This window comes from Eimeria tenella, genomic scaffold (assembly GCF_000499545.2).
Source record: "Eimeria tenella Houghton genomic scaffold, Eth_scaff48, whole genome shotgun sequence".
Taxonomy (NCBI): Eukaryota; Apicomplexa; class Conoidasida; order Eucoccidiorida; family Eimeriidae; genus Eimeria; species Eimeria tenella.
In genome coordinates, this window is record NW_013543388.1 from 1 (window position 1) to 13,124 (window position 13,124).

Sequence of the window (13,124 nt, forward strand, 5' to 3'; positions counted from 1 at the left end):
TTTATTATTTTATGTATTTATTTATTTATTTTCTTATGTTTTCTAATTCAGGTTCTCTGGGAAGAAGCCGCGTGGGAACCCGCCTCCCTCAGCAGCCTCATGTTGGCCCCGACGCTGAAGTTGAAATTCCGGTAAATAAAATAAAAATAAAATAAAAAATAAAATAATAAACAGATAAATAAATAAATAAATAATAAATAAATAAGTAAAAAGAAATAGAAATGGCGGTGAAGCGGCAAACGCAGACGGTCGACTTGCGGTGTACGTACACCGCAAACTCGGGAAGGTCAAATAAATAAAAATAAATAAAAAGAATTTAAATAAATAAATTTAACTATTTCCTTTAATTCATAACTTCAGTAAATGGTTTTAAATAAATAAGTGTCTTCAAATGCAAAAGATTTTCCATTCAAATAATTAAAAGAATTTGAATTCAATTTAGTCAGAAAACATTTCTCATTTGTTTCTCATTTGTTCGCCTTTTATCCTTTTATTTATGTATTTATTTATTTTTTTAAATTTATTAGTTTATTAACTCATTTATTGATTTGTTTTTTTATTATTTATTTATTTATTAGTGCATTCATTCATTTGTTTATCATTAGTTAATTCATGAATTCACATATTTATTATTTGTCTATTTATTTATTAAGTAATTAACTAATTAATTTATTAATTAATTAATTAATTAATTAATTAATTAATTAATTAATTATTCATTATTATTTATTTATTTATTTATTATTTGTTTATTTATTTTATTAGTTATTTTTTTATTTTATTTGCAGGCAAGCTTTGCTGTTATCTCACCCCGATAAACACCAGGGGGCTTCTCCCTCTCGACAGGTAAATTAAATTTATTAAATTTAATTAATTAATTTAATTTGATTAATTAAATTAAATTAATTAAATTAAATGAGTTTTGAATTAAATTAGATTTAAATAAATGAATAAGAAAAGTAATTAATTGACGAGATTAAATAATAAATGAAACTTATAAATAAGAAAAGAAATTACTGGGCAAATGGTCCTTATTTAATTTATTAATAAACTAAATAAAGCAATTAATTAATAAAATAAATGGTTTAAATAATTAAATCCACATCTTAATGAATTGGCGAATTGGCGACCACAAACACTGAGAAACCCAAGGCTGCCAAGCCCTGCTGTTGCTGCTGCTGCTGCTGCTGTTGCTGCTGCTGCTGTGGCTGCTGCTGCTGCTGCTATCGTTCCTACTGCTGTTGTTTCTTCTGCTGCTGCTGTTTCTGCTGCTGCTGCTTCCACTACTGCTGCTACCACTACTACAACTACTACAACGACAACAACTGCTGCTGCTGTTGCTGCTGCTGCTGCTGCTGCTGCTGCTGCTGCTGCAGTACCGAGCCGAGCGGATCTTCCAGGCTTTGAACGAGTCCTTTAAGTTGGTGGCGCCTTGAGGTGTCCGTACACCTCGGCGCCGCGGGTTTTCTTTTATTTGTTTCTTTCCTTTTATGTATTTCTTTTATTTATTTCTTTTATTTATTTATTTCTTTATTCCTTTATTTGTTTATTTATTTATTTATTTCTTTTCCAAAATCTTGAAGGCCTTAGTGGCAAACAAAAGACAGAATTAAATGTCGAAAGAAGCAGCAACAAAGAACTCCAAAATTTTTTCTTTATTTCTTTTTATTTCATCTTAATTTAATTTCTTTATTTCTTTTTTGCTTCATTTTAATTTCTTTATTTAATTTCATTTTGATTTAATTTATTGAATATGAAAAAGCCAGTTTACTTTCATTTAACTCTTTTTTGTTAGTGCATTTAATCTCACGGCTAGCTAGCTAGCTAGCCAGCTGGCTAGCTAGCTGCTGGCTAGCTAGCTGGCTGGCTAGCTAGCTAGCTAGGCTTTTATTCTATCTGTCTAGCTAGATACCTCGCTAACTAGCTAGCTGTCTAGCTAGCTAGCCAGCTAGCTAGCTAAGCTGTCACTCTATCTGTCTAGCTGGCTACCTAGCCAACTATCTAGCTAGCTGTCTAGCTAGCTAGCTAGCTAGCTAGCTACCCAGCTAACTATATGGCTAGCTACCTAGCTGGCTAGCCAGCTAGCTAGCTACCTAGCTAGTGACCAAGCTGCAGGAGTGGCCAGTTGGCCAGCTAGCTGGGGCCAGCTAGCCTGCTAATTGGCTAGCTAGCTAGCTAGCTAGCTAGCTAGCTAGCCAATTAGCCTCAGCTAGGAGACTAATTGAACAACTAGCTAGCTAGCTGACTAGCCAAATGGCTGGCTAGCTGGGCCAGGAGCAGCTGGCTGTGGGGCCGTGGCGGTGGCGCTGCAACTAGCAGCAGCAGGGGCAAGCTGCTGCAGCAGCAACTAGCTAACTGCTGCAAAGAGCTGCAGCAGGTTGCGATCTGCTGCTGCTGCTGCTGCTGCTGCTGCCGCGGCGAATCCGCTTCTGAGTTTGCACGAGGGTTTAGGGTTTAGGGTTTATGTTCAACAGCTAGGGTTTAGCGGCTCTTGATATATATTTAGTTAAAACTGTAAACACAGCTGCAGCAGCAGCAGCTGCTGCTGCTGCGGCTGCTGCACCAAAGGATCACTCGGCCCAGGGCCTCGGGGCCCCTGAGCAGCAGCAGCAGCAGCAGTAGCAGCAGCGGCGGCGACAGGAGCAGCAGCAGCAATAAAACAAAAAATAAAACAAATTTGATTTATAAATTGATTTCCATTTTTGTTTACTTGGGGTTTCTGGGCCTCGCCAGCAGCAAGACAGGCGGCCCCACAGCAGCAGCAGCAGCAGCAACAGCAGCAACAGCAGCTGCTGCAACAACGATTGCAGGAGATCCGGGCTTTTAAGTAAAAAGCTGCAGCAGCAGCAAAGCCGCAGCAGCAGCACATCTGCAGCAGCTGCAGAACCCCCCTGGCTCAGCAGCAGCAGCGTCAGCAACAGCTGCAGCAGCAGCAGCATCGCCATTACCACATCATCATCATCATCGGCAGCAGGAGCAGCATCGCCATTACCACATCATCATCATCAGCAGCAGCAGCAGCATCGCCATTATCATAATCAACATCACCAACAGCAGCAGCAGCAGCAGCAGCAGCAGCAGCGTCGGCATCACCAGCAGCAGCAGCAGCAGCAGCATCGCAGCAGCAGCAGCGTCTGCATCCCCAGCAGCAGCAGCAGCAGCAGCGGCAGCACCCCCACGCCCACCCCCACGCCCAGTCCCAGCAGCAGCAGCAGCAGCAGCAGCAGGATGCAGCGGGCGTGCGAGATGGTGGTGTCTTTGCTGCGGCCGCAGCAGCAGCAGCAGCAAGCGCCCTACCATGTGCTGAATGTCCAGATTTTGGCGCTGCTGCAGCGCGAAGGACTCATAAGGGGTTTTGCTGTCAACGGCAGCAAAATCAACATTCTCCTCAAACACTACCAGGGCGCCCCTGTTCGTCTGCTGCTGCTGCTGCTGCTGCTGCTGCTGCTGCTGGGTCTAGGCTTACGCTGCTGCTGCTGCTGCTGCGTCTTTACCTGCACTGCTGCTGCTGCTGCTGCTGGATCTATAGTATTTCTGCTGCTGCTGCTGAGTCTGTGCTTAACGGTGCTGTTGCTGCTGCTGCTGCACCTATGCTTACGGTGCTGATGCTGCTGCTGCTTCTCTTGCTGCTGCTGCTGCAGCATTGCCTCCGCCTCTGCTGCTGCTGCTGCGCACACCACATCGCCTCTGCCGCTGCCGTTGCTGCTGCTGCTGCTGCTGCTGCTGCTGCTGCAGGTGATTCGGAACATCCGCGTGGTGTCGAAGCCCTCGCGGGCTATTTGGCTGACAGCAGCAGAATTAAAAGAAAAGACAAAATTCAATTCGGGGCTTTGGCTGCTGCAGACTTGCTGCGGTGTACAGACACACCAGGAGTGCATGCGTTTGGGAATCGGAGGCAAAGTCCTCATGGCCGTCAACAACGGCTTCCAGCACTTCTCGTAACTGCTGCTGCTGCTGCTGCTGCTGCTGCTGCGGGTGGCGCTGCGGGGGATGCTGCTGCTGCAGGTGGTGCGGCTGCTGCAGCAGGCGGTGCTGCAGCAGGAGGTGCTGCTGAAGGTGGTGCAGCACCAGGTGCTCCTGCAGCACCTGCTGCTGCTTTAGGTGCTGCTGCTTTAGGTGCTGCTGCGGCAGGTGCTGCTGCAGCAGGTGCTGCTGCAGGCCCTGCAGAAGTAGGTAGTGCAGCGGCAGGTGATGCAGCAACAGGTGATGCGTCTTTGTCTGCAGCAGCAGCAGCAGCAGCAGCAGATTTCTCCCAGTGCTGCTGATGCGGCAAGTGCAGCAGCAGATTTCTCCCAGTGCTGCTGATGCGGCAAGTGCAGCAGCAGCAGGTGCTGCTGCTGTTGCTGCCATGCTGGTGCTGCTCTTGCGGTGGCGCTGCAGCAGCACCAGATGCAGCAGCACTAGCTGCAGCGTCAGCACCCGCAGCTGCTGCAGCAGCACAAGCACCGGCACATGCAGCAGCGCTAGCAGCAGCACTACCAGCAGCAGCAGCACTAGCCGCAGCAGCAGCACTAACAGCAGCAGCAGCATCCGCAGCTCCTGCAGAAGCACCAGCAGCTGCTGCAGCAGCGCCAGCTGCACCCGCAGTAGCGACTGCACGCGCAGCAGCTGCCGCTGCAGGAGCAGCAGCAGATGCTGCAGCAGCAGCAGCAGCAGATGCTGCAGCAGCAGCAGCTGCTGCTGCTTTTTGCTGCAGGATGTTTAGGGTTTTGATTTAAAATTCTTTTTTGTGAAATCTTTCGAAGCAAGACACTCTTCGCTTCAGGTGTACGGACACCCCAACTGCAGCGCATGCGTTTTCTGGGAATTCTTTTTTGAATTCTTTTCGAAGAAACAAAAAATAAATAAATAATAAATAAATAAATAAATAAATAAATCATAACTAATTAATTGATCAATTAAATGAGGAAAGAGGGAAAAAGAAAAAAGCTGAATGGATTTGCAGTTCTGGAGAATGAGAAAAAAAAATAAATTAAAAATAAAAAGTAAAAAGAAGAAGCGAATTAATAAAAAGAAATAAAACAATTTAAAATAAAATGAAATGAAATAAAATAAAAATAAAAGAAAATAAAATAATAAAATACATGAAAAAGGATCAGAAAATAAAAGAAAATAAAAGAAGTGGAAAAGTAAAAGAGGAACAGCGGAACAAATTAATTCGAAAAAAATAGAAAGAAAGATATCAAAAAAATAAATCAAAAAATAAAAAAATAATTAATAAAAGAGTCGTTGGTTCGCTGCTGTTGTTGCCGCTGTTGCTGCTGCTGCTGTTGCTGCTGCTGCTACTGCTGCTGCTGTTGGCGCTGTTTGTGCTGCTGCTGCTATTGCTGCTGCTGTTGTTGTGGCCGCTGCTGCTGCTGCTGCTGCCGCTGTTGCTGCAGCAGCAGCATTTGGGGGCAAAAGAAAAGATCTGGTGGAAACTCCTCAAAAATAAAAAGTTTTATTTCCACACACAAAGTTTCAGGTGTACGTACACCTGAGCTTTCCATCTTCTATTTTTGCGTTTTCGAATTTTCCATTTTTGGAATTCAATTAAATCAAAAGTTCCATTTATATTATTTGATATTTTATTTCTATTTCTCTAAAAGATCCAAAATATACTAACTAGATATTTAAACAAATATATTTTCCTAAATATTTAAATAAGTGTTTTGATAAAGAGCTAAATAAACGTATTCAAAAGAAATAAATGTATTAATAAGGCTTAAATAAATATATCAACAAAGAAAATAAATAATACTAATAAAAAGTTGGAGAAATATATTAATAAGATTAAAATAAATATACCAATAAAGATTTAAACAAAAATATTTTAGATGAATACAGGAATATAGGAAATTGAAAATAAATTGAAAACAAATTAAATATTTCAAATAAAGACTTTTCATCTTTCAGAAGATCTCAACTTACATAGGTACATCTTTTATTTTTTATATTCATTTCATTATTTTATATTAATTAATATATTTTTATAATTTAAACGAAGCAAATAAACAGAATAATAAAAACGCAACAAGATAAATCCAAATTAGAAAATTAAATAATAAATAAATTAAAGAAACCAATCTGGGTCTTTCAAAGCAATAAATAGAGAAAATACAAATAAAAAAATAAATATAACAAATAAATATATTAATTATAACAAACAGAATAAATATAACTGGAACAGTTAATAATAAAAAGTAAAATAAGAAAAATAAATAAAATAATCCAACAATTACAACAAGTGAAAGAAACCCGAAAAATCCAATAGAAGGAATAAATGGAATTAATAAATGCACATTGAAAATCTATTTAAATGCAATATCTAACTACAACAAACTATTTCAATTACCATTTAATTTAATCTAATTAATTATCTAATTAATAAATTTATACTTTCATTTATTTATTTCATTTTCTAATTTGTTTCATTTAAGTAGAATGCATGCATGCAGCTGTACATACACACCGCTGGCACCTTAGAAGTGCATTTTTTCGGTTTTGGACTTTTTCGAAAATAAACTTAATTAAAGTTCCACTAAAAGTCTTTTAATTGGCGAAATAAATGGAAATAAATGCATTAAATGCATTTCAGGTGTACGTACAGCAGGGGCAAAAGCGCATGCATGCAGGTGAGTGCGAAATGTTGAGGTGTACGTACACCTCGGAAATGCGGGTTTTTGGAAAAAACTATTTTTTCGCAAACTGCATCATTTTGAGTTTTTCTTTTCAATTCTTTTGTCTTTTTTGCATTTAATTGAAGATTTTGCATGTATTTGATGTCCCTAAGTGCAATATTTTGCAGATTTGAACAGACTTCATTCTTTCTACTCCCCTGCTTCCCCTTAGGACTGACTATGCAGACTTGGCAGATTAAGTTTTCAAAAAAGTTTCTTCTATCATTCAAATGCTCTCAGCACCACAAATAATTTATTTTAATCCTTTTGTCTTTTTAATTTCATTTTAATTTCTTTTTAATTTCTTTTATCTTTCAATTTCTTTTTATTTTTCCAATTCTGCATTTCTTTGTTTCATAACTTGGACTTTTCGCAGTTAGAATAGTTTTTCTTTTGTTTCTTTTGTGTCCTTTTTGTCGCCAAAGGAATTCCAATTGTTTTTAAATCCACTTTCATTAAAACCATTTTCATTTTCTTTTTTATTTTCTTTTTTATTTTCTTTTTCTCTTTTGCCTGCTTTCTGCTGCTGCGGATACACCGCAACGTAAAACACCAAAAACAAAATGCAGCAAATTGTGCAGCTCCAGAAGATCTGAAAAACAAAAAAACAAAAAACAAAAAATAAGTTTAAGAGACATTAAAGAAACAAAAACATAAAAAAGAGATAAAAGAAGATAAAAACTATAAACAGAGATAAAAAAGAAATCAAAAAGAGACAAAAACGACAAAAGCAGACAAAAAGAGACAAAAAACGTCATCAACAGCAGCAGCAGCAGCAGCAGCGGCCTTATCACCATCGACATAAGCAGCAGGAGCAGGAGCAGCAGCAGCAGAAGCCTCATCATCATCGGCAGCAGCAGCAGGAGTGACCTGATCACCATCGGCTGCAGCAGCAGCAGCAGCGGCTTATCACCATCGGCAACAGCAGCAGCAGTAGCAGCAACAACAGCAGCAGCAGCAGCAGCAGCAGCAGCAGACCTTGACCCATTGGGGGCAGGGCGGGTGGGGCTGCAGCGCTCCTTCTAGAAAATAAAATTTTAAAATCAAAAGAGACTCCGTGGAGATCACCGCCATGTCCAGCCAGCACTGCACGCCCATGCGCGGGCAGTCCCTGCAGCAGCAGCAGCAGCAGCAGCAGCAGCAGGAGTGAAGGCGGGAGGGGGGGCAGCGGCAGTGGCGGCAAGTGCAGCGGGAGCAGCAGCAAATGCAGAGCAGAAGCAGCAGTGGTGGGAGCAGCGGATGTAGCAGCAGCACGAGTGTTGGCAGCAGCAGCAAATGCAGCAGCAGTACAAGCGTTAGCAGCAGCAGCACGAGCATAAGCAGCAGCAGCACAAGCGTTGTCATCAACAGCAGCAGCTGCAGCACAAGCATTAACGGCAGCAGCAACTCCAGCAGCATCCGCAAGTGCAGCAGCAGCAGCGAGTGCAGCAGCAGCAAGTGCAGCAGCAGCAGCATATGCAGCAGCAAGTGCAGCAGCAGCAGCAAGTGCAGCAGCAGCAGAAGCAAGTGCAGCAGCAGCAGCAGCAGGAGCTTCTCTCACGGGTCTGTTGCAACGACGTAGAACTCCCTAGTTCCTGCTGCGGCAGCAAATGCGAGCAGCGCGGTGCGCAGCAGCACGAGCCAGTGTTTGCTGCTGAGGCCCAAAATGGCTTTTAAAAAGAAAACATTTAAATCCAAAAGATTTACAAACAAACACAAAAACAAAGTCAAACAGAAACTCCGCGCAGAAGCCAGCATCGACGGCCACCGGTACCTCGTGCTGCAGCAGCAGCAGCAGCAGCAGCAGCAGGACACAGCAGTGCTTTCTCATTTGCTGCTCGCCATTTATTCTTTTCCACTCTTTTGTTTGCATGCAAAGAAAAACAAGTTGGGAAATCCATGCGGACAAATAGAAGCCAAAGAGATGCTGAAGCAGCAGCAGCAGCAGCAGCAGCAGCAGCAAATGCAGCAGCAGCAGCAGCAACAGGAGCAGCCGCAGGAACTGGAGTAGCGGCACAAGAAGGAACAGCGGCAGCAGTAGGAGCAGCAGCAGGGACAGGAGAAGCAGCAGCAGCAGCAGCAATTGAAGCTGCAGCAGCAGCAGCAGCAGCAGCGGGGTTAGTTGTCTGTCTGACAGTTCGTAAGGCATGAATTGTTTGAGGGTTTCTTTGAGGGGGGATCGTGCATTTTTTTGCTGCCGCTGCTGCTGCTGCTGCTGCCACATTTGCTGCCGTTCGTGGAGTTTGAGCAGCTCCTGCTGCAGCTCCTGCCGCTGCTGCTGCTGCTGCTGCCTCTGCTGCTGCTGCTGCTGCTGCAGCAGCTCCTTGTCCGCTGCTGCTGCTGCTGCTGCCGGCGTCTCCCTGGGGGAGTCGCACATGGGTGAAGAGGACGCTGCTGCGGCGACCGCTGTGGGCGTCCGCTGCTGCTGCTGCTGCTGCTGCTGCTGCTGCTGCGGGGGCCCGGGAGAAGCAGGACTGATGAAAGAAAAAGACTTTGCTGCTGAGTCTCCCAAAGCTTTCAAAGACAAAGAATAATCTTTGTGCCAATTGTAATGCAGCATTTGAAATCTCCGACAAAAAAATAAACCCAAAAACATCCCCAAAAAGTTGCAGCCAAACACGTCCAGGAGCAGCTGCAGCAGCAGCAGCAGCAGCAGCAGACACACAAATTCAACTCACTATTTTACATTTTTAATTTTTTAATGCTTCCTATTTCTAATTCTTTCTTTCTTTTTTAAGCTATTTCTCTGAAAGATCTTTTCTTTTTATTTCCTTTTCTAATTCTTTTTTTCTATTTTAAATTCAATTTCTTTGAAATATCTTTTCCTCAAATCCTTTTAAAACTATTTCTTTTTAAAGCTTTTTTTCTTTTTAAATCTTTCTTTCCTTTTAAACTTTCTTTTTTTTCAAAAGTCTTTCATTCCTTTTTCTGTTGTGGCAGCAACTGCTTCGAAACAAAACCAACAAACTAGGGTTTAGGGTTTAGGGTTTAGCGGGCAAGAAAGCTCTATAGTGCCCCGCGAGGTTGAAGAGAACTTTTAAATTAATTAAAATGAATTTGAAAATAAAATAAAACCTCAACTGAAGAAGTCCCGCTTCGGAGACCCTGCAAACGCCAAACCCTAATTTAGGGTTTGGCAAACAGCTAATCTGTGTCCAAGCCCTAAAGCCCCACTTCAAAAAAAGACAGCAGCAAAATCAGTCTTATGAGCAGATTAAACACTAAAAACCCATAAACTATAAACCCTAAACCCTAAGCCCTAAGCCCTAAACCCCAAGCCCTACCATCCAAACCCTAAACCCTAACCCGCTAAACCCCAAACCCTAAACCCTAGTCCCATAAACCCTACCCGGCAAGCCGCTAAACCCAAAGCCCTCCCCCCAGCCCGAAAACCCTAGCCCCTAGTCCGTAAACCCTAAACCCTAGCGTGTGGGGCGCAAACCCTAATTTAGGGTTTGGGCCTGGGACGCACGTGGTCCCACCAGCACTCGGCGAAGTTGGGGAGAATGTGTTTGAGGGAAAGTTCGAAAAGTTCGAAAGAAATCGACAAAAGCCACAAAAGGGTTTTCTCGCGAAGTACCAAGCCCTTGACAATCCACCCGAAGAAGTGCGCCAAAACAAATACATCCAGCTTTTCCTGAAGCGTTCAACCACTCACAAAACCCTAATTTAGGGTTTAGGGTTTGGCGTTTGAGGTGTGAGACAAGCCACCAAGCCACAACACGGACACAACACCCTTGACAATCCACCCGAAGAAGTGCGACAAAACAAATACATCCAGCTTTTCCTGAAACAGTTTAGTTCACTTACAAAACCCTAATTTAGGGTTTAGGGTTTAAAGTTTAGGGTTTAGGGTTTGAGAGGAACGACAAAAGGGGGTTGTAAACGCTTGAAAAGCCAGCCGGAGAAGCTTCCCAAAACAGACCCAGCTCCTACCGAGCCAGCATTACTCCACCGAAAACCCTGAATTAGGGTTTAGGGTTTAGGGTTTGCGAAAAGCGACAAAGGGGTTTTACCTGAACCCCTGAAAACCCCACGGAGGAGCTTTTCAAAACAAACACATCCGGCTCCCCTGCACGAGTCGAATCCCCTCAGAAAACCCTGAATTAGGGTTTAGGGTTTAGGGTTTACCCAAAGTCCAGCCCAAGAGTTGCAGTTGTCTGCGTAGTTTTTCTCCTTCTGCAAAACCCCCGCGTTGGGGTCGATGAAGTTTAGACCGCCGCGCACGTCTTCGAGTTTCTTCAAAACAAAAAATACATAAATTAAATTAAATTAATTAATTTTATTTTATTAATTTAATTTAATTAATTAATTAATTAAATTTAATTTGTTTGATTTAATTCGATTAAATGGAGTTGGCTTCGTCTAATTTATGGTTGGTTTGTTGAAGGGAGAAATGGAGAAAGAAAGAAATTTGAAAGAGAAATTAAAATGAAAAAAACGGAAATGAAATAAATTTAAAATCAAATTTAAAAAAAGAAATTAGAAAGAAAAGGAAATTAAAAAAGAAAAAGAAATTAAAAGGAAAAGGAAATAAAAAGAAAGAAATTAAAAAGAAAAGGAAATTAAAAGAAGAAATTAAAAGAAATTAAAAAAAGAAATGAGAAAAAGGAAAATGAAAAAGATAATGAAAGATGAAGAAATTGGAAACAGATTTGAAAAGAAATAAAAGGGGAAATGAAATTCAAAAAACTAAAAGGCGAAAAAAACAAAAAAGCCAAAAAAGGAAAAAAAGAAATAAAAAAGAAACACAAAAAGAAATAAAAAGAAAACAAAAAAAGACAAAAAGGAGACAAAAGAGATAAGAAGAAAAGGCAGAAAAGGGCCAAAAAGGAGACAAAAAGGAGATTAAAAGGAAACAAAAAGGAAACAAAAAGGAGACAAAAAGGAGATAAAAATCCGAGAAAAAGAGCAGATGAAAAGGAGATGAAAAGGAGATAAAAAAGAAATAAAAGGAGCTCAAAAACGGGACAAAAAGGGGACAAAACAGAAGCAAAAAAAGGGAAGAAAACTTCACGAAAAAACCGAAACAACGCAGAAATGCAGACGAAAATGCCAGAAACCAATGGAAAAACTGGGAAAAAGGGGACAAAAAAAGAGACAAAAAACAAGACAAAAAGGGGACAAAAGGGAGAGAGGAAACAGACAAAAAGGGGACACAAAAGTGACAGAAAAAGGGAGAAAAAAGGAGAAAATAAGGGGAGGAAAGAGAGAAAAGGAGGAGAAGGCCGCGTCGGAAAGGCGCCAAAAAGGCGCCAAAAAAGGAGACAAAAAACAGGATAAAAAGGAGAAAAAAGGGAGTTTAAAAAGGGGACAAAAAGGGACAAAAAAGGGACAAAAAAGGGACAGAAAAGGGATAGAAAAAGGGAGGAAAAAGGAGGAAAAAAGAGCGAAAAGAAAGACAAAACCGCGTCAACAAGCGCTAAAAACGCGCAAAAAAACGCCAAAAAAGCGGCAAAAAGGGGACAAAAACCAGGGCAAAGAGGAGACAAAAAGGAGTTAAAAGGGGACCAGAAAAGGGACAGAAAAGGGAGGAAAAAAGGCGAAAAAAAGAGAAATGAACCTGGAAAAGAAGGAAGACGAGGGTCAAGAGGTAGACGACGGTGCAGCTTTTTACGAAGCGCCAGAAAATGGGGGAGGGGCGAACGAGGAGGCCGTCGGGGAGCTGGAGAGTGCCGAAGAGAATGAAAATGAAGAGGGAAGCTAAAACGCCCCTAAAAAACCAAAAAAAGACTCAAAGAAGTCAAAACAAATGCGGAAATGAAAAGACAATCTTCAGGAGATGCAAACTGCGCAAAAAGCAGAGAAATTCGCCGCAAATTCGCGCCGAAAACGTCCAAAACGTCGAAAAGGAAAGCCCCCAAGAAAAACCCAAATAGTCCCGAAAAAGACCCCGTTTTCCGCCAGTTTGCAAAACAAAATCAAAAGAATCTCATACTGTTCTTCAATTGCAAAAAGAAATCAAAAATTCCAACAAAAAAAACAAAAAAAGACAAAAAAAAGGGAAAAAAAGCAGCAAAAACGGCCCCCCACGCACCCCAGGAGCCGCAGCCGCCAGCTGCTGCGCCGCTGCGAAAGCAGGTAGGAGCAGAAGAAGACCAGCGAGAGGCCGAGGCAAAGACAGGAGACAGTTTTGGGTCTAAAAAAGGAAAAAAGAAAGAAAAAAAGGAGAAAAAAGGGAAAAGAAACTTTCCACAAGTCCCCGGCAACTCTCCCCTTTTTTTAGCCAAAAAACGCAAAAAAAAGCCCGCAATTTGACCCTTTTTTCGCCGAAAAACACATTGAAACGCAGCAGCAGCAGCAGCAACAGCAGCAGCAGCAGCAGCAGCAGCAGCAGCAGCAGCAGCACATTTTTCACCGATGCAGCCATCCTTCTTTCAAAAACTCCGGAGATTGAGAGGCCCTATCTCTGGGGCCCATATATTCTCGAGCGGGTACTAAAGTCTGTACCCCTGCGTCTTTTTGCTGCTTCCGGGGGGCCCCCCA

The 13,124-nt window shown here is 42.1% G+C and overlaps 2 protein-coding genes across 2 annotated transcripts; one reads left to right on the forward strand and one right to left on the reverse strand.

Annotated features, from left to right (window-relative positions):
• Window positions 1-99: 99 nt before the first annotated feature.
• ETH_00001295 (30S ribosomal protein S8, putative) lies at window positions 100-3,942 on the forward strand (the record flags this gene model as incomplete). The annotated part of the gene is made up of 4 exons (XM_013377195.1): window positions 100-131; window positions 789-846; window positions 2,734-3,411; window positions 3,736-3,942. 4 exons carry the CDS (start codon window positions 100-102, stop codon window positions 3,940-3,942), a joined length of 975 nt encoding a protein of 324 aa, XP_013232649.1.
• A 3,422-nt stretch (window positions 3,943-7,364) lies between these two features.
• On the reverse strand, window positions 7,365-9,198 carry ETH_00001300 (phosphatidylserine synthase, putative; the record flags this gene model as incomplete). The annotated part of the gene is made up of 3 exons (XM_013377196.1): window positions 7,365-7,529; window positions 7,638-7,770; window positions 8,774-9,198. The coding sequence occupies 3 exons, from the start codon at window positions 9,196-9,198 to the stop codon at window positions 7,365-7,367; spliced, it is 723 nt and encodes a 240-aa protein (XP_013232650.1).
• Window positions 9,199-13,124: the final 3,926 nt, after the last annotated feature.